Source organism: Microtus oregoni, unplaced genomic scaffold, assembly GCF_018167655.1.
Source record: "Microtus oregoni isolate MIOR12 unplaced genomic scaffold, Mior012 000010F_ref0000083, whole genome shotgun sequence".
NCBI classification, from domain to species: domain Eukaryota; kingdom Metazoa; phylum Chordata; class Mammalia; order Rodentia; family Cricetidae; genus Microtus; species Microtus oregoni.
The window spans coordinates 12803964-12830484 of NW_024543069.1; the positions used below are offsets into that span (position 1 = coordinate 12803964).

Consider the following 26521-nt stretch of genomic DNA (forward strand, 5'->3'; position numbering starts at 1 on the left):
CACCAGCTGTTCCAATGCCTGTAGTTTATCTTCAGCTAGAGGCCATTGTTTGGTCCATATTGGCTTCTCAGTTAGCCATTTTAAAGGTAGGGCCGTTGGTACCTCTAAAGGTTTGGTATTTGCTGTATGTTCTTGTACAGCCTGAATGGCTGGTGACCTTTTTCCATAATACCTCATCATATCCTTCCCAGAATTATGAGTTCCTGGAAATACAGGAATGTTAATCTGGGTATTCCATTGCTGTAGCAGGTCACGGCCCCATAAATTTATGGCAATATTGGCTATATATGGCCTTAGTCTTCCTATTTGCCCTTCGGGCCCTATGCATTCAACCCATCTTGTGCTTTGTTTTACACGAGATAGGGTTCCAATTCCTAGGAACTGAACATCTACCTCTTGAAGAGGCCAATTCGGATGCCAAGATTCTGGGGTAATGATACTTACATCCGCACCTGTGTCTAATAAGCCTTCAATAAAAGTGCCATTTATACAGACTCTTAGCTTTGGTCTTTGATCATTAATAGAAGTCTGCCAAAATATACGTTTACTCTGTCCTATTGGGTTTTTTGACTCATCCTCCACACGTAATTCTTCATTTAGACCAGTATTACTTTTTACAGCAGAAATTGGAGCTTTTAATTTTCTTGGTGAGGCACGTTCTCCACTGTGACTGGGAATGACTGGGCCACTGTTGGCTTGGGGGCCTGCGAGAGGCCCCCCAAGGAGTTTCCCGATGATATCGGATTGCCCCGTCTGTCTGTTGTTGACCTACATTCGTTGGACCAATGCCTGCCTTTACCGCATCTCCTACATATACCTGAAGGCCGAGGTCTCCTATTTTTGTCATTCCCAGAAGAGATATTATTCCTAGAAATTCTTTGCCTGCAATTCCTTTGCAAATGTCCTAATTTACCACAATTAAAACACCTGGCAGTTTGATGTCTCCTCATTGCTTTGGAAATCGCTTCTCCTACCCAAGATTCATCATTATAGCTAAACGTCTCAACATTCATCGTATGCTGAATCCATTCATCCATAGGTGCTGATCTAGACTTTAAAGGCCCAATTATCTTTTTGCATTCTATGTTTGCATTCTCAAAAGCTAGAGATTCAAGAAGTATTCGTCTAGCTTCTGGGTCTGTTACCCCTATGTCCAGAGCCTTAATTAATCTTTGCAAAAAGTCAATAAAGGGTTCTCTCTGTCCCTGCCTAATTCTGGTATATGATTCAACCCTTTTTGCTGGATCTTGTATCCTATTCCAAGCATTTAAGGCTGCTTGGTGACATAGACACAGTACTTCATCGTCATAAAGAGCTTGGACCTGTGGATCAGCATATTCTCCTGCACCAAGAATTTGATCTTGGGAAACCTCAATACCTTTTGCTCTTCCTTGCTGTTCCATATGTTTGGATTCTTCTCTGAAATAAATTCCGAACATCAAGGAAGGTCCATTATCTAAAACTGCAGACACTAACTGATGGAAATCATGGGGAGTAGCTCTAGCATTAGAAGCCCAAGTCCTTATCATTTCCTTTACATATGCATTGTGCAAGCCAAAATTAACAACAGCTTGCTTAATTTCTTTCAGATCATTCATTGCTATTGGCGTCCATCTAGCTTCTCTGACTCCCTTTGAGCCTTTAGAAGTTGATGCTTTTTCAGAATTAAGTATAGGGTATGTCGCTAGAACCCTGGGTAAGCCAGTTCTAATAGCTGGTGGAGGCCTTGTATCCTGTCCTTGTGCCTCCTTACTCTGTTCACCAGCTGCAATAATTTCCCCAATCTTTTCAAATCTTTTTATCATTGTCTCTCTTAAATCCTGAATCTCCTGACCTGTATATATTTCCAGTGATTTCACTGAGGTATCAATTTTTTGGTCCCCATTCTGCACCTGTGATTCCAAAGCTTTAATTTTTTCCTTCAAAGATAACATGTCCTCCTTAAACTTTTCTTGTATATCATGTAGATTCCCATCTTGGAGGTACATTCTGTCTGTTACCTTATCAAAACTTTGTGATAAAGTCTGAACGTCAAATTCAACAGCCTGAACCCTTTCAGGTAACTTTCTAATACCCTTGGATATGGAATCAATTTTGTCTGTCATAGTATCCACTTGTTCAGATAACCTCTGATTTTCAATAATTTTAATCCTGTCAATTAGTTGTTCATTATTAGTTCGTAAAGATTCTATCATTCTTAGGAGTGCCATATTCTTCCTTAATGATAGAATATGGAAAAGAAAACTGAAGGCTAGTAACAAGCAAATTAAGGTATCCCCATAATCATATAAGCCTTGTATGATGTAATTCATTGTATTAGTAAATATAAATTTACTAATCCATTGTATTAGTGAAAACAAAGCAGTAAAATTTGCGTTAGAAACAAAAACTGCAATATTACCTATTATCCAGCAGGTGGCGCTGTTGCAGAGTCGCGGTGAAAACATGGTCCTGTTTCAGTGCCTTAGTAGATGTTAAAAACTGGAAAATGCAAGTTTCTCAACAAAATAAATCTAATTAAATCAATTCCTGAGACGGAACAAGTCACCCTGAGGGGTTGCAGCTTTCAGCAACCACGTGCTCTGGTTCGTGCCACTTAAGAGCTGTACTTGCAAGGGAGATTTAAAAATGACTCAGAAAAGAGCAAACCACGCGGCCAGAGACTATGCGGGCCTGTGGAGTTTAAATCCACGTGGGGAGTCCAAGGCCGCTGGCGGCTGTGGAAGGGGAGGGCTCCCGCCAAGCCGAACTAGAGCCCGCCAAGCCTGCGGCCGCCAAGCTGAACTTGCACCCGCCAAGCCCGCAGCCGCCAAGCCGAACTTGGGGCCGCCAAGCCGAACTCGCGGCTGCGAGTGGGGAAAGGAGAGGTTCTAAAACCAAATGTTGGGCGCCAAAATGAAGGCGTAAGTCACAAACAATGCCACACCAATTCGGGGTTATGATTATTAGGGTGGTATTTATTTAAAGGGGAAAAAACTTACAGATCACTGTCCCAGGCAACAGCCCTCTTCGCAACCAGGAAAGGAGTCTAGTCGCAGGCGGAGCAGGAAGTGAAGAGAGAGAGAAGAGGGAAGTGGCCGCTTTTTTAAAGGGAGAGAAACCACGCCCCAGTGGGCTGGTACCTCAGCGGTGATAGGCTGGAGGAGTGGGAGGACCTCCCGCAACAGAGAACCTCTGATCTACCTGGAACAAACTAGCTCCATTTACAGAATGAGCCACAGAGATCACTCCATTAGGGCTGTCAGCCTTCTGGTGTCTGGAGGATGGTCAGGCCTGGACTAGTCTGTGGTGAACATAGTCCATTTCCACCTTCAGAGAGGGAGAGGGTTGCTGAGGGGGCCTCTCCCTCGAAAATCTTACTTTCCTATTGAGAAGGCTCAAATTTACAACTGGCCCTTGAATCACCCCAGAAGTCAGGTCTCCAACAGACTTGCAGTAGCCAAGAGTCAAGAATGTTCCAGTCCTAGGGGCTCCAGAATCATAGTTCTGAGGCCCAACAGCTGCCGAAGCTTCTCTTAATTTACCCAGGACTAAATTTCATAATTCAGCAAGTGAAATCACGCAAGTCCTCAGGGCCCAGGGCCCAGGAGTGCAAACTTCTGTTTTAATATGCAAATGCAATAGCACACAGTTTGAGCAAAGTTTTAAGGAATAATAACGGAATTATGGCTATTAGCATTAATAAGAGAGTTCATGATATCTTTCAGCTTTGAAAAAATTAAAGAAGCGAGACATAAGTATGGTACCAAATACACTAATCAACCAACCAGATAGCCAGGGAGCACCAGACATCCAACTAGATAGCTAGGGATCACCAGGCATCTGCTCTCCAGGGAATTCTGGGACCCCCTGCTCTGTGTGTTTACAAAAGTGGAAGAGTGGGGTGGGGTGGACTAGAACACCTGTGTAGATAAGAGACACACCTGTAAGAAGATAACAGCCAAACACAACCACAGATGGAAGACAACAGTGGCTAGGTTGAAAGCTGGGGACCAGAGGCAGAGCCTAAGGAGGTCTGATCTGAACGTGGTCAGTCACAAGGATTCAGCCAAGTTCTGGGACCTGACTGGAGCCTAAATTGTCCTCTAAGTTTAAGGATGGCCTTTTACTCTGGCCCTCCCTTTTCCCTCTTAAAGTGGGAACCCTGAATTTGTCCAATTTGGGGATTTAGCATGGAATCAAATATGAAAATGAAAACCTGGAAGCCCGTTATGGCTCGGGTAGTAGTGAATGGTGCCTATGTAGAATACAAATTTACAACTGGCCCTTGAATCACCCCAGAAGTCCAGGGGGAGAGGGGCTGCTCAGGGCTCAGCTGACCAGGCAGAGGTGGGTCGGATTTCAAAGAGCCCTGTTGGAGGCTGGTGTGAGCCTATGGACTTGCCACTGAGTAAGCAAATGCCTCCAGGTCTGAGGCTTCCCAAGCATGTCCAGTAAGGAACCCCAGGTGAGATCTGCAGTTAGATGAGTTATAGAGGGCGGAGCCAGGCAGGGGCGGTGATGGTATGCCAGTGGTGAGCTTGTATCAGATGGTTATGATAGCATACATCTGCGTCCGGATTTCAGATAAACATTTTCCTTCGGAGGTTTTAAAGACTGTTACACACGAACCTATTAATCCAGTTACGACAGTTCAAAGGGCCCTTCTGCAACACACATACACACATATGCACACATGCACACACACACACTGTACACACACAGAGAGTTGATATATTTTTATTTTTTTAAATAATTGCTCACCTATTATATTAATAGCATGCACTGTGGTTAATATAGAAACTCGCAACTGGACAAAGTGCATAGCGTCGTGGAGAGTGTGCAGCCACATGTGGGACACCTGGATTCCACCCCCTCCAAAGGCTCAGGGATCACAGAGAAAGAGGGGCCAGAAAGATGGTAAAAGTCAGAGGCTGGGAAGGGCCAGAGAGAGACGGTGTCCTTTGGACGTGACTAGCGTGCTCCACTTGTGAGCTCACAGCAGCTCTCGTGGCCTCCACAGGACCACAGTACACAGAATGAAGCCAGTGAGAATTCTAGCAGGGAACTCAGGAGCCACATACCTAACTGAGGACTCTGGGCAGATAAGGGCTGCTGAGGAAGAGAGGACCAGTTTTCTTTAAGGGTGAGACCCTCCCTAGTAGGTGAAGCAGTAGATGCTCCAAATTACACTCAATGGTTATATATAAATGAATGAATGAATAAATAAATAAATAAATCACAAAACTAGGGTGCATGTGAATACGATCAAAATACATTGTACGAAATTCTCAAAGAACTAATAAAATTATTTTATTAAAAAAGTTACTCACTTTGGGTATTCCTTAAATCTATTTCGTTACTTCACTGTTAGGTATCGAACCCAGAGCCTCGAGCACAATTAGACAAGGACCCTACAACTAATGTTAGATATCAAACTCAAGGCCTTGAGCAGGGCCCTACAACAGAGCTGAACTTCAGTTCTGGCAAGATGATATGTTTAAAGCCAAATCATTTTTCTTCGAAGTCTTAAAAAAACATTTTTTTTCAAGCTGTGTGTGGCACCACGCACCTTTGATGTTAGCACTCCGGAGGCAGAGGCAGGAGCATCTCCAAGTTTGAGGTCAGTTTGGTCTAAACAGTGAGTTCTAGGACAACCAGGACTGTATGAGTATATACATACATATATATATATATATATATCCTTATATATGAGTATATACGTACATAGAGTTTATACATACATACATATTTTCTTTTTGTTACTATTGCTATGTGTGGGTACGTGTGTATATGATGTGTATGTTGCATGCGTTGTGTGGGTCCATGGGTTCTCTCCTTCCAGGAGATCAAATTCAGATCATCAGGCTTGGCGGCATGCACCCTTTTCACTGGGCCACCAGCTCCTTGAAGTGTTAGTTTATGCCGACACAGAGATCAGCCTCTGTGCTCTTAAGAATTAGCACACATTAGCCAAGCAGGCAAAGAAAGTTTGACTGTGGTACTAGATATTTCAAGGTAAATTGTTTAGCTATAGGATGCAATTAGCCCTCATAATTTCTAATACCAGAATGAAAAAACAAACCAACCTTTACCACCGTTGTTACATAGTGTGTTCTCTGATAGAAACGATACTTGTAAGTTTCCAATGTTATTAAGCTTCAGACTGCATGATCAGCTAACTTTACATCTAAACCTTCCTATATTTTGTAGGACTAATAAGGGATTTTAATTCAGCCTACAAAACAGGAATTCATGCAGTTTAACCACAGCCCAAGTAAGTAAGAGAAGAACTACTCAGCCATTCAGTGACTTCTGTAGCACTGTGCAGAATAACTAGGTTGTAATTCTTACAGAACAATACGTTGACTATAACTGGCAATTAGCACTATTCTAGGGAGAGATGTAGGTAATTTAAAGTTTGCTACTAGCTAATAGTATAAACAAATAAAAAGACAAATTATTTCTAAGTACTTTAGAAGTAACCTCATCAGAGAGTTCACTTTCAATTAATGTGACAATTAACATAATTCTTAACTTCTCATTAAATGAGGAAAATACACCTGACGAGGGCACGACAATATAACAAAACTGCACTTTAAAAGGATGGGTCACCAGTCGTGGGGGTGTGCGCCTTCAATCCAAGAACTCTGGCAGGCAGATCTCTGCGAGTTCGAGGCCAGCCTGGTCTACAGGGTGAGTTCCAGGACAGCCAGGGATACTCAGAGAAACCCTGTCTCGAGAAACAAATAAACAAAAAAACAAAACAAACAAACAAAAGGTGAGGTCTCAACCGGACCTAATTTAAAACTGACACCTCTCTTCTTTGGAACAATAACGGAGTGAGTTGGATGGATGTAATGGATGATGTCTTTGCTACCAGTAACCTGGACGGAGATGTCCTGGGAAATCCAAGAATTCGAATGACAGACGTGCTGCTAGGAAGGGGAGCCAAAGCTCTAGCCAGTGGTCTAGGAGTCACAGCAGTGGCTCGCGGAGATGGCTCTGTAGGTAAGAGCACTTGCCACCAAGCCTGATGACCTGACTTCAACCTCTGGTACCATACGGTGGTACACACACACACCCAGACATGTGCATGTGTACACAGAAAGAGAGAGGGAGACAGAGAGGGGGGAGAGAGGGAGAGAAAATAAACAAGCAAATCAATAGATAACTAAAATGCAAAATATTTTAGAGTCAAGGCGGCTTCTCAAGAAGTCGAGCACAGGCCTGCCTACCGTATGGTCCAGTCTTACTCTCGCAGTTCTATCCAGAGGAAATGGAACGCAGGTTCACATAAAGATTTATGGGCAACTGGCCATAGACAATTTACATACAACAGCTAAAACCTAGAACCCATCCAAGTGCCCATCACCGGATGACTAAAGGAGCAGGCATATCTGAAAACGTAAGTCAACTTACAGTAGAAAAATCAAGCCAAAGATTACCAAGGGAGAAGACGGGGGAATACAAAGGGACACAAAACAACTCTTGGGGGCGTTGGACTCAATGCCTTCATTTTGATGGTGGTTTCACAGCTGTGTCAAAAGTCATGCAAGTACTATAGAGAACATCACATTACATTGTAAATACATGTAATTGATTTTATCCATGGGTCAGGCTGCTATGTGTATAGGGCAAGGGTGATGGGTGTGTGAATGAGTATGGGCACACGTGATGGTGTGGAGGAAGCAGTCAAAGGATAACCTCCATGTCGGTCTTCACTTCCAGCCTTGTTTGAGACCACCTCTCTCTTGTTCGCCACTGTGTGTTCCATGCTAGTTGGCCTACATGCTTCCCACTATTCTCCTGGCTCTGCCTCCTATCCCACTGTGGGAATGCCGAGATTACAAGCAGGAACTACCTATCTGGTTTTACTGAGCCAAATGCCCAGCCTAATATATCTGTTTTTAGAGAATATACAAGGTGATGGTGGGGGTGGGGAGGGGCAGCAAAGCTTCTAGAGACAGGCTACACATAAAAGATCACATACACCAAAGGATGAACATCTTCATGACAAAACTCTCAAGAAAGCAAATGAAAGTATTTTCCATTTGAAAAGGAAGACACTAAGGCGGTGGGTCCTTCCACTATCTCACTTAGTAAAGGGTCTAGAAAGTTCCCTGAATAAGGAAATCAGTGGGCAGTACTAAAGTCCAGAGACAGATGCCAGAGGAGGCCTGCATGCCCACTGCACGGAGAAGGCTGCCAGGAGAGGGAAGGTGAAGTTTCTGCTTCCCTCAGGACTGTCTGCAACAGTTCTCCAGAAGAAAAACAGGCAGGGGGATAAACATTTAAGACGAACACCAACTTCGAGAATCAAGGCTCAACCACCAATCTCCAGAACTATCTTTAGCCTGCATTTGGCCCTCTGCTCAAGTTCGTCAAGAACTAGTTCATTCTGGAGGGAAGACAGGTCCTCCAGCAGGTCCAGCGCAGCTGGGGACAGCGCTGTCACGGTAGAGGTGATTGCAAGGTGGGTCTCCTGGGGTTCCTCACGTAGGACAAGCACAAGGTGAGGTGAGCCACTGGAGGAGGTATGGCTGCAGGATACTTGAAACTTGCTGCTGGGGCTGGACCACCAGAGACGATGGAGATCTGTGGAGTCTCCACCTAAGAAGCTAGTAGGAGTCCGTCATCAGCCTATTTCCATCAGAGTGACCCAGGGCTTCTCCAGTTATGACCCCAGAGGCTCTATGGCAGCCTGGCTCACAGTCCTCCATCAGCATCAAGGGGGGGGGGGACAAATGTCCTGGACTTTACAAATAAAGGTCAGTTTGGGGTCTTTCTTACATTCCAGATGAACATATTTTGTATTAAACCTGGCCCTAACTCTTCCTTGTGTCAGGGAACTCTAATATTAAAATTCAAGCCTCTTCTGCGACCTCAGTCTTCCTTTGGTGCTGAAGGAAGCAGAAGAAACATGAGACCAGGAGAAGGGACCCATGGATTCCATTACTATGTAGTTTGGCAAAGAGCCCAACACTGTGTCAGAAAACCAAACCAAACCCCGCCTGTGAGAGGAGACTTGAAAGTAGAGGGCTTGGCTAGTCTCAGCGCACTTCTGTTACTGCTGAGGAAATACAAGCGAGGTCTCGTCACTAAGAACTTCTTTAAGCTATTTCAGGGAGGGGAGACACTCCATCCTTCCAATTTTGAAGGATTTTAAGTAAAGGGGGTGGGGGGAGTGTTGCTCCTGTGTGGGAAGGAAAGATTAAAAAGAAAAAAAAAACTTTAACAGGTTTCTCATTGGAACCTCAGGCACTCAGGGCCTCAACTGTAAGGTGAGGGCTTTGGTTAAGATCTGAGATTTATGGTTGCTATAAATACTTTTTTCGGGGCCGGGAGGTGGTGGTGCATGCCTTTAATCCCAGCACTTGGGAGGCAGAGGCAGGCGGATCTCTATGAGTTCGAGGACAGCCTGGTCTATAAAAGCGAGTTCCAGGACAGGCTTCAAAGCTACAGAGAAACCCTGTCTTGAAAAACCTAAATATATACATACATACATACATACTTCACTGGCTAGATGAGAACCTCAAATATCCTAGGCACTGTCCCAGGCACCATGGCACAGAGGTACACACCTGTGATCACCAGGGAACCAGACTCAAGAGCAACATGATATCAAGGCCAGTTTCTGTTACTCAAGGAGCCTCGTACAGCAAGCCTGGGCTACCTAACAACCTAATTCAAAAATCCAGAGGACCTGGGTTCAGTCCCCAGCACCCACATGATGGCTGTGATCATTTGAATGAGATGCCCCCCCCATAAATCTTGGGCATTTGAATAGTTGCTTCCCAGATGGTACCACCTGTTTAGAGAGGATCAGGAGGTGTAGCCTTGGCCAAAGTAAGTGTGTCACTGTGTTGCGGGAGGCCCTCCCACTCCTCCAGCCTATCACCGATGGGCTGGTATCTCAGCGGTGATAGGCTGGAGGAGTGGGAGGACCTCCCGCAACATCACTGGAAAAGACTTCAAATGACTCCTGCATTGCCTCCTGCTTAGAGATATGTCATTAGATCATCTCCTTCAAGGTAGGTCTTCTACATCAATTACTTGCTGTTCTTAGGTTCCTACACTCATGGTTGCTGACTCCAGGCACTGCTAAACAGGCTGTAAGTGGTGTTTTAAAAACTCTAACACTGAGACAAGGGGGATGTTCTATCGGGAACCCACTAAGGCCAGCTGGCCTGGGTCTGAAAAAGCCTGGGATAAAACCGGACTCGCTGAACATAGCAGACAATGAGGACTACTGAGAACTCAAGAACAATGGCAATGGGTTTTTGATCCTACTGCACGTACTGGCTTTGTGGGAGCCTAGGCAGTTTGGACGCTCACCTTACTAGACCTGGATGAAAGTGGGTGGTCCCTGGACTTCCCACAGGTCAGGGAACCCTGATTGCTCTTCGAGCTGATGAGGGAGGGGGACTTCATCGGGGGAGGGGGAGGGAAATGGGAGGCGGTGGCGGGAAGGAGGCAGAAATCTTTAATAAATAAATAAATAAAACTCTTATAACAGGGACCCACAGTAACAACTTTAGCTAATAACACAGTGCACACACAAGTCACAGAGACCACCGAGCTTTCTGTGGTTGTGTATATCTGCATACAACGCTTCTAAGCATTAAGGTGATTTCACAGATAACTTAGTTTCAGAGTGCCATTCTAAGCAAACATGCAGTAATAACTTTATTCAACCACAAGCCAAAACCAGAATGTGAGATGGCTCGCCGGGTTGAGGCATCACCAAGCCTTAGGTCCACCGCTTAATCCTCAGGGTCCACATGGAGAGAGAACAGACTCCCAAAGGTTTTTCTCTGACCTTTGCAAGTGAACTGTGGCACACATATATGTATGTATATATGGGGATATATTATATAAAATATAGATAATGTATAATACATAAAATATATGGGGGAACTTCTTTAAAAATAAAAACAAAAATGAGTTAACTTCTAAAATTAGCAAGAGCCTACATTTTTAGGAGAGCCGGGGGCCTGGGCATCTATGAGAAATTAGGAGGAAGAAACTCCACAGTGTTGATATGGTGAGAGGATAGCTGAGGTCTTAAAGGTGGTCCAATAACGAAGCCACAATAACAAGAGAATGTGCGGGCCCTGGGATGAGAACCTGTCAGGGAAGCCTTCAAATGTCACGTTCCTAGAGGGCAGACAGTCTTCGTATCTCACTTACCAGAATCTCAGCCCAGTTACAGCTGTGTAACTGCTTATCTGCACTCTCTGAGAGTGTAATGGGGAAAGGATGTTTCCCATTGCCCAGACTAGAAACGGCAGTGTCTGTAATGGAAAGATTCCACGTCTGTTACTGAGACGTGGTAAACGTATAAAGAGCCGCGATGATTAATTTAATAGGTAATCTCTCGAGGGACACTCACCAATAGGCTCTGTCAACCAAGGGCCCTGACTGACAGAAACTGCCAATTGCTCTGTGAAACCCCAGTTACCACCTCACCCCTGAGGTCAAAAGTGCATACACCCAATTTCCAGAAGCCCCGGAGACTGAGTAGCCAGATTACACCTGCGAGGCAAGCATTTGCCCGCACTGCCACACAGCTGCCACACACAGAAAGCAGCTCCTTGAAACTGTGCCCTTCAGCCCTGTTTAGGGCTATCACTAATGATTTCAAATTACAACTGTTGCTTTACCTCAAACAGTGATAAAAAGGGGGAGCTACATTCGTGATGTTCTCCTTTTGAGTCATTTATCTGCTCGCCTCTCAGGGGCAAAGAAAAAAAACGATATTGAGACAAGTACAAACCTGCCTGAGCTTATTATAGATGCAGCCCTCCTTCTCTCCCTCCTTCCCCTCCACGCCGGCACCCCTCCCTGTCTGGCTTTTCCTGAATTGAGGCTGTAGCCTCCGGTAAGGAACTCTAAGTGGTTCTTTTATCAAAACAAGAAGGGATTCGCCGACAGGGAGTGAGTCAGGCAACAGAGGCAACGACCCCCTCCCTCATTCTGGCAGTTCAATTCACCCGGTTCCTCCAGGTCAGCAATCGCTCAGGTTTCATGGAAGAAAGTCAGGAGGGCCTATAATCCATCCGAATCCAGGAGCCGGGATGGAACACACCCGGTTGCCAGATCTGAGGTGTGGGCAGGCGAGTGCATGTGCACAGGCGTGCACAGGCATAGCCTGGCTAAGGGCGAGACGTGAGTGGCAACGCAGGAAGACCCACCAGGATGGACAAAGTCACAACTATTACAGTGTGAAACAGCCCCCGCAGGGACTTTTCTTCGGCGAGGAAATCTCCCTAGATTTATTTTCAGGCAAGTGACTCACAACCTAGTCTCCATAAGTAGTTCCATCAAAAATGAGTCGCGGGTTCCTCTAGCCCGACTTTCCGCTGCCCTCTGGCTGCCCCTCCCTTTTCTCCGCCCATCCTGTAAACCCAGACAGCTCACAGAGAGCAAGCGTACCCCAGGGGAACAGGAGGCAGGCTCTCCGGCCCAGCCCCCACCCTTGGGAAAGGATGAATGGGGCCACCACCGGCGGGAGCGCGGAGAAGGGGCGTGTGGGCTGCGCGCGAGGTGTATACGCGGGTGTGCGCGCGTGGGCACGCACCCGGGCCAACTTACAGAGGTGGAGTTGGTCCTCGCCTGACCCTGGTTTCGCACCTCCTGCTCCCGGAACTGCAGCCCGGCCAGATGCTTCTCCAACGCCTCCCAGTCCATCGGGGGCACAGGGGGCTCTTCTGGGACGCACGTCCCGCCGTCCGGAGGCTGAACGCAGAGCCCCCCAGTTGCCCGGCCTCGGCCTCCGCGCCGGCTCCCGGGAGGCTGGGTCTTCTGGATGGCTCGGCGGGGAGCCCGAGAGGTGCTCGGCCGGCCGGCCACAACCACGTTGCCATTGTGCCTGAGGTCTTGGGGGTCGTGAGGATGGAGGTTGCCGTTAGGCATCGGGGACGGCATGGTGGTGGTGGCGCTCTTGCTCCCGCCTCCGCTGCTGCAGATCCTGGCGCTCACGTCCCCGGGCTCCCGGGCCGGACAGCGGTCATCCCGATACCCTCGATCGTCCTCCTCTTCCTCCTCCTCCCCGTCCTCCTCCGGAGCCCACTCATCAATCACCTTCTTCTGGTAGACCGGGAAGGGCTCTTCATAGTCCTCCAGAGCAGACACCAAGTCCAGGCTGCCCCCCGGCGACGATGAGGATTTGCACTCGGAGCAAGGGGTCACTTTGGTGGAGTTGGACTGTGAGCTGGCGCGGCTGCTGCTGCTGCTGCCGGCGTCACTGCCTAGATCCATCCCATCCTCTCGGTAATCCTGGGGGGAGGAGGCAGAGAGAGAGAGTGAGTGGCCCGGTCGAGCCTGCTCCGGCCGCCCGCTGCCCGCCCCGACCTCCGCGCGCGCGGCTCCCGCCTGCCGCGAGGTGCGAGCGCCCTAAGAGGCCTGGGCGGGAGCCAGCAGCAGCCTGAGCTGCCCCCACCCCTCCCCACACAAGTTGACTTCCTCCGGGTAACTAACCCGCAAATTAGCAAAGGGGTGCGCAGCCACGGGCGCGCACTTTTCACCCTCATAGCCCAGGGGCGCGCGCGGACTTGGTGTTAACCATTTTGCGCCAGAAGCGCCCTAGCACTCCGCCCCAAGGATTCTCCCAGACACTTTCCCACTAAATTCTGATTCCCCGGGGGCGGGACCCGAGAAGAGGGAGGAAGAAACTGATTTCGCACCTCGCCGGGGCACTGGGACCACCCCCCACCTAGCCCCGCCCCGCCCCGCCCCCTCCCGGCACCGGCTAGCAGCCCCGCGCCGGGCGAGCTCAGCTTTACTTTCTAAGGCACCGCAGTAGTCGCAGGGCGCATCCCGCCTGCGCGCCTCCTCGGCCGGTCTCTCTCGGGAAGGATGGGCACGGGGGGCGCTCTCGGCCCACGCCCGGAGAGATGGCACCCCTCAGCTACCACCACCAAAGGTGTGCGGGGCCGGGGTGCAGCGATAGTCGCTGCAGGCGCCGCCGCCCTGGGGGAGGGAGGACGCGCCCTCCCGGCGGCGGCGGCTGAGCCGGTCCCGCCACGGAGCATGCCCAGAGGCGGCGGGGTGCGGCGCTGTCCGCTCGCCCGGTTTTCCCCGCTGGAGCCTGGAGCTAGAGGCCCGCTAGGAGAGCTCGGAAAGGCCGGAGGGCGGCGGACCGAGACTGCCGGGCGCTAGGCTTGCAGACCTCGCCGAGTGTGAGGGCCGCGCCCTGGGGAGCGCGCTGTGTGCCCGAACGCACCTCAAGGCCTCTTCGCTGGGTTCTTTACCCAGCCGAAACGTCCTGGAGGGCCGCGCGGGTCCGATGCCTCCCAATCCACGCGGAAGTCCCCAAGTGACCCTGGAAAGGCCCTCCTGTCACCCTCACAAGCAAAAACACAAACCGTTTGGGAGCTCAAGTGACCGGTGCCCAGCGATCAAGCCCATCATTTCCTTTCCACCTTCCTCCCCCTTGCTGCTTCCTCTCCCTTCACCGCCCCTGGTATCCACTTCCAAGTTCAGGCAGTGGGTGGAACCTGTTGCTTTCGCTCACGTTTCCTTCCCCTTCCCAGCGACACTAAGGATGACCTCAGCGAGGTGTGTGTGTGGCTACAGGGGCGGGAGCGTGTGTGTGTGTGTGGGGGGGGGGGGGGGCTGTTATCTGCCCTGGGGGTCGGGAAATGGGGTGGAGATCTGTCCTGAAGGTGGGGGCCAAACATCCCTTCCGACCTAAGGAATCCAGAGGACCGAAAAGGAGAAAGAAGGGAGGTCTTGAGTGGTGGTGCCCCCGGCACATTGGCTGGCTTTGCTTCCTTGATTTTTTTTTCCCCCTTCAAGAAATTGAATCAAAGAAAATCTATAGGGAATTTCTCAGAACCACACACGGAATACCTGAATTTGCCAACCCTTCTCTTTAGGAAGAGGGTTGATGTGAAAATATTTTCTCGGAAAACGTAGGTGGACTGCAGAATACCTTTTAAGGATTAAAAATTTCCTCTGAACAGCCTTGCCCTGTAAGAAGTGAATTAGGAAATGCCCTCCTCAGCAGATCGGCGGGAAGAATGCTTAACTCTACAACGGAATGGAGAAGACCAGTTTCCCTGAACTTTCAGATTTAGGCCTGTAACTAATTTATTCCAGCAGGGCTAGTCTCGACCAAACCCCCACCCTTGCTTGGCACCTTCCAAATAGAGGAGCAAAAGAATGCTTGAAATTCTTTGGTTGGGAGTGGCTGCCACCCTGCCCGCCAAGGCTCTCCTGGGGACTTGGTGCTGAGACCCTTTGTCTCAGAGATTTCCTCTCCGCAGGTAAGCCCCTGGCCAGGAAATGTAAGCAAACCTTTTAACTTGTCTGGAAGCAGCGATCCTGTGAATAACAGGAAAAGAGGCCTTCTCATCTGGCCAGTCAAGAGGGACTGGCTATGACTTAAAATACAGTTCACACTGGGCAGTGGTGGCGCTCGCCTTTAATCCCAGCACTCGCAGGCAGAGGCAGGCGGACCTCTGTGAGTTCAAGGCTAGCCTGGACTACAAGAGGCTAGTAGTTCCAGGACAGGCTCCAAAGCTACAGAGAAACCCTGTCTGGAAAAACAAAATACAATTCACATTAACAACAGCCTGCATGGTGCCCCAAATACAGTTTGCTGTGAGGTTGCGGTGGAGTGCTGGCTGCCGCTGAGGAGTATGGAGGAGGTTCCGTATTCTGTGATGTACGCGGGCACGTGTGAAGATCACGTGACATGACAGAGCTGCGGTCAGAAAAGCTACCTAGAGGGCCGGAGAAATGGCTCAGTGAGTCAAGTGCTTTCTGTAAAAGCCAGGATCTGGGTGCTATCTGCAACCCCAGCATTCTGGGGTTGGCTGGGTGTGGGGGAGGTGGAGACATGCAGATCCCTGATATTGAGAATCAGGCTACCCCAAACTGCAAGCCCCAGGCTCAGAGAGAGACCCTGTCTCAAAATAACCCACTAACTAACTAAACAAATAGGGTGAAGTAACAGGAAGTCATCCTGATGTCAACCTCTGGCCTCACACATTCCTACACAGGCAGGTACGCCTGTGTGTACATGTGTACACACATGCAGACACCACACACGTATGCATCATACATGGCAGATGCAAGCAGACAAATATTGATCACTTGGGGTGACAGGAACATTAGAGTGACAGTCCAGGTTTTAAACCTCAGGAGCCACCCACCCACCCACACAGCTGGCGCACTTACTCCCCGACTGCTCAGATGGTCTGCGATCAGGAAATGTAAAATAAAACCTAAATGAAACATTTGGCAAGGTAACTGCACTGCCAAGAATGCTTGGCATGTCAAAGCCAACTCTAAACATCTGGGAATTATCTGTACTTTCATATTATTTTTCAGACCAGATAATCTGGATCAGATGGGAAGTACCCAGTTTCCTTTTCCTCCAGCCGACAGGGAAGGTGCTTGGCCAACCCAGTTACCATTCTGTCTCCAGCCTGCCGCCTCCTGCCAAGAACCCTCCCGCTTTGGAAACAGGAAGGCCTGCCAACTTCAAGGCTGCAGTAGTGAGCAGCTAGGTCCAGCAGGATAGAGAAATGATTTGCAAGGTGGTTGAAAAGTCTTGTCTTCCTCTTTAGGGAGCTCTTCCCAGACACCAGAGATGTAGATCAAGAGAGAGAGAGAGAGAGAGAGAGAGAGAGAGAGCTCTACTTTCAGAACCTTCCCCACTAATACGATGTTGTCAGGTCTGCAAATGAAGAGTCAGTTTCTCATCACACCCATTGCCCTCACCCGAAGGATGCAGCCGAGAGTAGCCTTCCTAGCTGGGCGCTGGTGGTGCATGCCTTTAATCCCAGCACTTGGGAGGCAGAGGCAGTTCAAGGACAGCCTGGTCTACAGAGTGAGTTCCCGGACAAGCTCCCAAGCTACACAGAAGAACCTGGTCTTGATAAGCAAAAAAAGAGTAACCTTTCTAAGATCCCTCTCTGACTATCAAAACTCAACAACGGAACCGAATCTGCTTCATCATCGCTTCCAACTTCTTTTGACAATTTTTATTCAGGGTGAGTCTAAGCCAGCATGTCACTTCCTGGATGGTTTGACTGATTCTTCCTGTTCACCTGGATCAGAGGACATTTTCCTGAGCCCAGGGTGTTCACTGCAGGATGGCACACACGGTCAATGTTGCCGTTTAATAACTTCACTTCTCAAGCCTCACAGTAAGAATCACATATAATGTTAAAACTCAGGTCACAGATCTGTATAAAAACAAGTGTAAATTTCATGAACTCCTACTTGGTGAAAACCCTATTCGAGGATGCTGGAGGTGTAGCCCAGTAGTTAGAAGGCTGATCTAGCGTCCCAGATGCCCTGAGTTCGATTCCCAAGAACATCTGAAATGGGGTGGTGGGGACAGAGACTCAGGCTCAGGTGGAAGCTGGGGAGTTTCAGGTCTTTAGGATCATCCCTGACTTCAACCACTCCAGTTCCAAATTTTAGGCCTAGTCTCAACAATCTTGTTCTAGTTATATCTTTGTACTGTGGTATAGTGACTTTAAGATCCTTAAGTGGGAGGAGGTCACAGTGTGGCCAAGAAAATACTCTGAACCCCATGGACAGGCTGTGAAAAGAATAAAAGCTTAATAGATATTTGTTGTTGGAGATGTTAACACTTTCTAACTCATTTGATCCTCAAAATTTCTATGAGGAAACTATTTTCCTACTCATTTGCATGTGAAGAGATGAAGGACAGTGATTTGTTATTTTATTTTAGTTAGTTTTTCAAGACAGGATTTCTCTGTACCTGTGGAGCCTGTCCTGGAACTAGCTCTTGTACACCAGGCTGGCCTCTAACTCACAGAGATCCACCTCCCTCTGCCTCCCGAGTGCTGGGATAAAGGCACGTACCACTGCCGCCCGGCTAAGGGCAGTGGTTTGTAATTTGCCCAATGTCACAGACTGGCTGAGCCAGAACTTGACACTGGGTAGTTTGGATTTAGAATTCTTATTCCCTAATCTACAAACTCAGTAGCTCTTGGTCCCACGAGGATCAATTTACTAGGGGGAAAAAAATCTCAGAAAGGGTTGCCTTGTAGCAACCTCAATCTAGTTCTTGACCTCCTACTTGGAAAGGCTCAGAGGGCAGTGTTGGTGTCTGTGTCTAAGGCAGTTGGCAGGCGCAGTTCTTGGCCTCTGCTAAACTCAGCAATATTCAGCAAATTAGGAGATTGAGTTGTAAAAGGAGGAGTGTAGGGGCTGGAAGGATGGCTCAGGGGTTAAGAGTATTTTCTGGTCTTGCAGAAACCCTGGATTCCCTTTCCAGCATCCACATGATTGCTCACAGGCTCTTTAACTCCAGACACCCACTCTGGCCTCCAAGAGCATGGCATGCTCAACACACACATACATGGAGGCAAAACACTCATACAAATAAATAAAAAAAATGTTTTTAAGGAAGAGTGTAGACACTTCAGAAAAGGAAATACCATGTTGCTGTTGGCTATGTGTGTGAAATTCCTCCCTTCTCCTAAACAAATTCTTTAAGGAGGAAGCCACCCAAGGTCAGCTTAAGGTGCTCATTTGTCAGGGATGATAAACTGGATTCATACCCCAACAGAGGAACTGGAATGGTCATGCCCCTCAGAATTAGTCCTGCTTCCAGGATTTTAATTTGTGGGGGTCAACATCTAAGCAAGGATATGATTGACATGAGTCGTAAGGAGCATGAGTAGAGAGGAAAAGAACTGTTTGTAAGACCTACATGCTGATTCTGAAATGATTAGCCCTGACACGGAAGCTTCTTTACGTTGTGGCGTGAATAACGCCGACGAGGTGGCTCGCAAAGGGTCTGTGTTTCATCTTTACTGCGTGAATTCCATGCGAGTCACACACAGGACGCAGATGTTCCTCTGTTTCATCACCTGTGTGTTGCTGTGGGGACAGTAAACAGCCCTGTAGGGCGAAGTGTCCGAGATGTAGAACATCTGGGCCTTGCTTCCAGCCCAGTCTCTCAACAACTTTATGACCGCAGTTTGTAGAGGAAAGAGGGTGGACATTCATCTGACAAATAGCAGGGATTGGTTCACTAGAAGTAAATACGCTTCTTCCCGTCTAAAAAAGACCCTATGGATTTCATCTAGAAAAGATGGGAAATGGCATGCAGAAATGTCTCACGGTCTTTTTATCACCTTCCTTATCACGTTCATTTCCTGCACTAATCTAAAACCAAAGTACATGTCTGCTCAGCAGGCAGAACCACTTGGGTGCGTGGAACCTCCACAGGGAGTCAGTTTTCACTTAACTATCCTATCTGTGTAGACATTTTGGAGATGGGGCCTCAGTATATCTAAGATTATATCCCCCCCCACACACACAAATTGACAGTGCTATACTTTAACAGAAAAAAAAAATCATTTAAAACTCACCTCTGGGGCCAGCATGAGATAACCCAGCAGATAGAGAAACTGGCTAGGGAAACCTGACATTGTGCGTTTGCTCCTGAAACACTTGTAGCGGTGGAAGGAGAGAGAAGCTATTCCCTAAAGCTGTCCTCTGCCTTCCACACATACTACACAGCAAGTACCCCCACACACCACACACACATTATAATAAATAAAATAAGCTAAAAAATACACCTCTTAAAGGTTTTGGTTTCCCATTAAATGATGCAACCGCACATTCTATGTTCTTCAGTGGCTACAGGCAGACCAAATAGCATTTGCAAAATAGAATCCAGTGGCATGTTTTCCAAATCTGACCCCAGGACCCCTAGGCTGACGGTTTTGATCTTACAGAAACGGGGAGAGTGTGTGTTTTTGACGAAGACTACCCTGCATGGTTGGTAGGCATTAGTGAAGAGAAAGGCCTAGGCTCAGCAAAGACAATGTCTTTATCAGAGAAAAGTCACATAAAGATGTCCATCAGACCCTCACCTGCACAGCAGGTCCCTATCAGTGGAACCCTTTGGCACTGTTCACATGGATGTCAATGTGATTGGCAGCCCCGGGGAATGTGCATTGTGCAATACGAACAACAGTATCCAGGGGTCCTGCTGGGATTCCATTAGTAGGAAGTTTGAGGAGAACAGGAGCCGGGAGCTTGCTATACTTCTAATAAAGGAAAGAACAAGTCACGGCTTAAACTTTATTTTTGCAGAAGTTTTCTGCCATCGTCTCCCACAGTCTTAAAGCCCTCAGCAGCTGAAAAGCTAAGTCTGGAAGCAACCCTGAGCTAATTTTTGGAGGTGTAATTTAGGACCAACTGAGGAAAGTTGTAGGTGCGCTTCCTCCAAGGGCTCACAGTAGCATCCCGTGCAATAGGCGCTGGGATAAGCTGCCCCAGGGGCCTTGTGCCTTGGGTTTCTCTGTCTTATGCTCACCAAAGAGCATCTCGGCAGGAGACTCAGAGAGGTGAGAACACCGTTCTTGCCACTTCTGGAAAGACTTGGCTGCTGACTTTACAGATGCCATAGACAGTGGACACAGCTTGGAGAGCAGGAAGGAACTTGGCCAAGAGCATTAGCACTGGCTCTGAACAGCCCTGCATTTGCAGACAAGGCAATCCCTGCAGTTCTCTGGCCCAGTGACACCCTGTGAAACTGTCTCAGCCTAGAGGCTACTGGAGCTTCACCTGCAGTGACTCAGATGCCTGCAAGAACCAGACAAATGCATGAAGTGAGGGCTAGGGCAACAGGGAGGGCCAGGGCGGAGTCGTGGTGTCAGTGAGGCACACAGCTACCTGTATCTGGGTTTGTTCCCTACTAAAAAAAGAAGAAAAAAAAAAGAGCCACCCAAGGGTGACGGCGCCCTTCTGTTTTCCACAGGAAGCAGACTAAGTGAGAAAGGTCAAAAGAGCAATAATTTAAAAGCTTATGTGCTTTTAATGGGAAATTGATTCTATGCAAATGTGTGAAGGAGCTGGCATTTTAACTTTCTGGGCTAATTCCTAAAGGAAAGGGTAAAGAAAAAAATTTAAGAGAAAATCTTTTCCTCTTTCTTCTATAATGTTTAAGTTTTGGGGGTCATGAGAGGAAATACTATACACTTTTGTACAATCTTCTGAGCTCAGTGGCTCATGGTGCAAACATGGAAGCCACTCTGTCTCCCTCCCTTCCAATCACACCACCATGGAGTTTGAGCTACTTTTGTTCCAAGTAGGCTTAGACAGCTACTCCCCAGATGCTGCACTTGGCCACAGGACTTCCAGCTCTCCTCCAGGGTGGAATTTATTCTGGGCCTCCATCAGGCCGAGAGTAGACTTTTTGATTATATATATCCTTACTGTTTCTCAGCAAATCACCTGTGCCCGAATCCTTGAGAGCCTGACGCTGAGACGCTAAGACAAAGGCTTGGCATGGTGGTGGGGCACGTCTTTAATCCCAACACTGGGAAGGCAGAGGCAGGCTGTCCTGGAACTCGCTCTGCAGGCCAGGCTGTCCCTGAACTCACAGAGATCCTCCTGCCTCTGTCTCCCAAGTGCTGGGATTAAAGGTGTGCACCACCACCGCCCAGCTGACTTAGATATTCTTATAAATTTATTTTTCTATGTCTAACTTTAAAATTTAGTATATGATGCTGATGACTTTTAAAACTATCAGGAAATATTCCTTATAAAGTTATTCCATGAGAGAACCGTGAAGATGAAGGACTTAGAGGAGACAGTGTTGACCTGTCGTGACTATTTAGAGCTATTTCTAGGACCATTAGTACCAAGGAGCAGGAACCGCTGCAGACACACTATCAGCTTTGTTAATTGTTACTGATTATATAGTAAAATCACGCTAATGGCCCGTGGCCTCTGTGTGATTTCCTAGGACCTTCCGATTTTATCCTGATGTAACGGGCTCCCTGAGCTCAGCACTGAGCGACTACTCACTGACTCCAGAGAGTGTCTTCATTAGGGTGTGGGGCTGTGTTCCACATCTCTCTCAGTTACACCCACATCAGAACCATCACAGGGAACGAAGTTCACGAAAGCTGGTTATGTGCGTGCGGTGGAACCTGCATTCCTTGTGACCTCCTGCACTGGGGCGAGTGACTCACAGTAACATTCAGGAATAGTGCAGGTTGAAAGACGGGATTTTGTTTAGCTCTTTGGGAAGTGCTGCCCCTGTGAGCAGCAGTTGGAGGCCAGGCTGAGGACAGGATAGGAGCAACGAGGCTGAGGCTGAGAAGCTCAAAGCCGTGTACCAGCAAGGGAGTCCCTAACAGAAACTGCGGTTTCCCGAAACACCACTACAGCCATTCTTGGCTCGCTTTTCTTATTCCAGAAACAGGAATTCATCCCTTGCACTTTCCCGGTGAAATAAGTTTCGATGGAAGTTCCTCATAATCTCAATGGCAAATCTATTATCGAGAAGGGGAATAGACCATGATTTGATTTTATAATCCCCAGAGATTATGATGTTTTGTTGGCCAATTTTCTTTAATAAATAATTAATTTTAAAAAACCAGCAACATGTCCCCGCTCCTTGTTAGAGAATGGATTCAAAACAAAGCAAATCTCCGAGTGTGCTTTTACGTAAGCAGAAGCAAGTCTGGATTGCTCGAGATCATGCAATGAGTCTACGTTCTAGTCCTTTCTTTGTGTCGCTGCATTCCTCTTACGACGTAGACCCAAGCCCTTCTCTCATGCTCCATGGAGCAGTCGGTGCTCTGCAGCAGATGAAGCCAACAAGCAGTTAGGCCAAGACCTGGGTACCACTTCTGGGGTCCTGCCGTATCCAAGTCCATACTAAATTTTTCTTTAAATTGGCTCATTTTAAAATTAAACTCACTCAAAGGGAAAACATGGCATCACTGATATCAATAGAGTTCAGCCATCCCTCTGCTAACGTAGCAGCCGTGTGCATATTCTGTATCCCGCCAATTAGAAGTTAGGAGGCCTCTGGCCATGAGCGGCATCTCGCAGGTGTGGCTATTGCTTGCGGTGCTAGAATCAGATCTGCTGCTGAGCCACACCCCTTGCCATTATGATTGATAAGTAAATAACAGACATGGGTGGGTCAGTGCTGGGGATTAAACCTACGGCTTCATGCACACGAGGCAAGTTTTCTACCCTTAGACCACACCCCCAGACCATTTCTGTGTGTTTTAAAAATCTGTGTGATTGTGGGGTGGGGGATGGGGTGGGTAGTGTGTGTGAGTGCCGCTGCTCACAGGGGTCGCAGGTTGATGGCATTGGATCCCCCGAGGCTGGAATTACAGGCAGTCCTGAGCTGCTCAAAGAGCTGCTGGGATCTGAGCTGAGGTCCCTGGAAAGAGCAGGACATGTTCCTTACCACCAAGCCACCACTACAGTCCCATTCCTGTTGTTAGCAGCCCCTAAAATGATGATGTGTTCTTATATATTAGTAACACATCAGACTTGATGAAATATAGTGAATTTTATATAAGGGACATTGTTAGACTTTTGTAAACAGAAACGCAAGCACTTGAAAACACAATAAATTAAAGAGATGGATCAACACCGGCTCTCCTGCTGGATCATTACTGACCAAGATAAGAATTCACATCAGTGACACCATCTGCCAGCTTTTAGTTTAACCCGTGCTAACTCTGAGCTTGTGTGAGGATGTGGGTGGACAGCTTAAAAGGTTTGCTAGCCATTTCATCTCTTGTAATTCAATTTACATGTAGAGCTGGATATAGTAGCACAAACCTGAGGTCCCAGCCGTTGGGAGATGGAAGCAGGAAGATGAGTTCTAGGCCTGGCTCGGCTATGTACTGAGTTCAAGGTAACCTGGGCTATACGAGATGCTGTCTCAAGAGAAAAAAGTGTTACGTGTTTATACTTTGTAGTTTCAGAAAGTGACATTTCAATGTGTCTGTGATCCTGCTGTCCGCTTCTAACAGGCATGGCCAAGAGTTCAGTTATAGAGGGCTTGAGACATCTATGATTACTCCCAAGCATTTTGTGCCTGATTTATGAGGCTGGATAAGGTTGATTAACCCAGCGCTACCTACGCTCACGTTATCCTAAACAGCATTCTCTGTGAAATCACAGGTTTGATGACTAATTCCTGTTCCCAGTGTAGGAATGTAAATAGAAGACTGTCAAAACACATGTATCTGAGTAGCATCAAAAAATAAGCGTATGTCACACTGTAGAACAAGCTCGTCTAGCTGGCACACCAAACGGGAAGGGTTTAGCAGAGACAGGGATAACTGGTTGATAGCTGGGTCATCAGGCGGCTGCAGAGGGATGTTAAAAGGCAGGGGATGGTGAGGCTGCAGAAAGTCCCTGCGTGTGGCTGGAGCTGCTGTCTCAAGGAGATAACGCAGCATACATTCTTGCATTCTTCCTGTTTATTTGGTTGTTTATTCAGATACCTTGGTGTCAGGCACCGGGTTCTGGAGAAAGAATTGAAAAAGACCAAAAGAGCTGGATGGTGGGTGGGGCATGCCTTTAATCCCAGCACTCAGGAGGCAGTGGTGGGCGGATCTCTGTGATTTCAAGACCAGCCTGATCTACACGAGCTACTTCTAGGACAGGCTCCAAAGCTACACAGAGAAACCCTGTCTCAAAAAAAAAAAAAAAAAAAAAAAAAAAAAAAAAAAGAAGAAGAAATAAAGAAAAAGAAAAAGGCCAAAGAGTTTAAGAACCAGGAAGGAAAAAGAAAGTCAGAAATTGCAACTGGAGTTCTAAATCTCAGAGGATGCATTATCGAAGAGTGTTATGCAAAAGATGCCAATGAGAGATTAAACTCTCTTAGGAAACCCCTCAGAAAGAGATGCTTGAAACAAACAAAATCTGGAAATAAACAAAAGTTGTTGTCGTCCAGAGTATCAGTGACCAGGTTGAGGAGGGCAGAGGACGCCCTGTGGGTAAAGTTTGATTTCAGCCTGTTTATATCCTTTTCTGCTCCTTAAAAACAATCCCACACTGGATGTGGTGGCGCAGCACTCAAGAGGCAGAGGCAGGCAGATCTCTGAGTTCCAGGATCCAGGACAGCCAGGGCTGCACAGAGAAACCCTCCCTCAACCTCCGAACCCCAAAGTAAAAAACAAACCAAAAAAAAAAATTTCTTTTTAAACCCCCCTTTGAATATGGAAACACTTGTAGTGCTTGAATAATTGAAGAGCAGGATGAGTCTCATGCAGCTCTCCTGATTGCAGCAATGCTGCGGGACAGTGGTCATTATCCTGTCACTTGTATTATTTTAATAAAATGCTGGTTGTCCAGTAGCCGGGCAGGAAGTACAGGCCGGGCAACCAGGCAGGAAGTAGAGATGGGGGCGACAAGAACAGGAGAATTCTGGGAGGAGGAAAGAGTCAGTCTGTAGACACAGAGGAAGCCAGACACAGAGCAAGCAAGATGTGAAAGGCCTCACTGATAAAAGGTACCAAGCCTCGTGGCTAATGCAGACAAGAATTATGGGCTAATATAAGTTATAAGAGTTAATAAGAAGCCTGAGCTCCTAGGCCAACCCGTTTATGATTAATGTAGACCTCTGTGTGTTTCTTTGGGACTGAACGGCTGTGGGACCGGGCAACTCCCGCACAATCTCACTCCCCAGAGCCTCTCACCTTCCTCACCCCACTGGGTTATTTGGAAGTGAGTTCCAGATAACCGATTTTCCATCTCCTCAGCCCCAACTGTCACAATCGAAGCCGCACGAGTCTTGCTTCGTAGGTCATTAACTGAAAATTAACAAACACTGAGGCCAATTCTGCTCTCTAATAGAATTCAAAAATAGGAGAATATTGATATGACTAGGAGTCATTTCTGGCCAGGGATAAAGCAGAATAATTCATAAATAATGTTAATCTAACAAATTCCTATCACAGGAATTAAACTAATTAACTATATGGGGAAAATCAAAGAAATTTCAATTTTCTAATGCACAAACTACCCTATCAAAGAAATAATCATTGAAATAACTATTAAACTAGGGGGAAAAAAATGAAGAACGGAAAGAGTCCAGAGCTTGGGGGTGGGGGTGGGGGTGGGAAGCGCATTAAATGCCAGCTGGAGCGTGCCAGCCACTTAGGAGCTGTCGTAATAGGTTCCTGCCATTGGTAGTACTTGCTGTGTGCCACCTGTGTGCCAGGCCCGCTTGGCTCTCCAGCAGGGGTGGGAGTGGGGATGCTTTGGCAAACCATCTTAGCTCCTTGAAGAGGTGAGCAGCTGCCTCTACCTGACTCCGCCTGAACCTCATCCAGATTCTGTATTAGACACCTGAGGATGGAAGCGGTTGGAAGGGGTTCAAAGAAATGGAGCAGAAGATAATTAGAAGAGATTGAGTTTAGCAGAAAGATCAGAGAAACCAAACGCAGGGAGCTTGGCTAAGCCCGAACGAGGGGCGAAAAAGAGCTCTCTGAGGTATTTGAAGAGGGACATGCAAGGAAATATTGAGCTGGCACACAGAGAATAAGGCTCAGTGTGACCGCAGAGCAACACCAGGCAGGGCAGCCAAGGGCACACTGCTCGCTGGTGCCAGCTGGTACCACAGTCACATCCTACATGCTCTGATCCTCTCCAGGTTTCCACCCAAGGGCTGCCTTGTACCAGAGGACCAGCTTTTAGGGAGGGGAGGTGGTCTTTGGACCTCTCCTCTCTGGGAGAGAGTGTGTGCTGCGTCTCCCTAGCAAGCAGGGTG

The 26521-nt window shown here is 47.6% G+C and overlaps 1 protein-coding gene across 2 annotated transcripts in view; it reads right to left on the minus strand.

The window, feature by feature from the left end:
• LOC121452801 (IQCJ-SCHIP1 readthrough transcript protein) overlaps positions 1-26521 on the minus strand; it is a 642993-nt gene that overhangs the window by 122506 nt on the left and 493966 nt on the right. The window contains exons 1-2 of one of the 2 annotated variants that reach the window (XM_041659064.1): positions 13462-13604; positions 12577-13260 (exon numbers count right to left, since the gene is read on the minus strand). In XM_041659064.1, coding sequence (XP_041514998.1) covers positions 12577-13242 — 666 coding nt within the window. In that variant the 5' untranslated portion in view covers positions 13243-13260; positions 13462-13604. Of the gene's footprint in view, positions 1-12576; positions 13261-13461; positions 13605-26521 lie in introns of those variants that run through there. The other variant, XM_041659063.1, reaches the window with a different exon arrangement.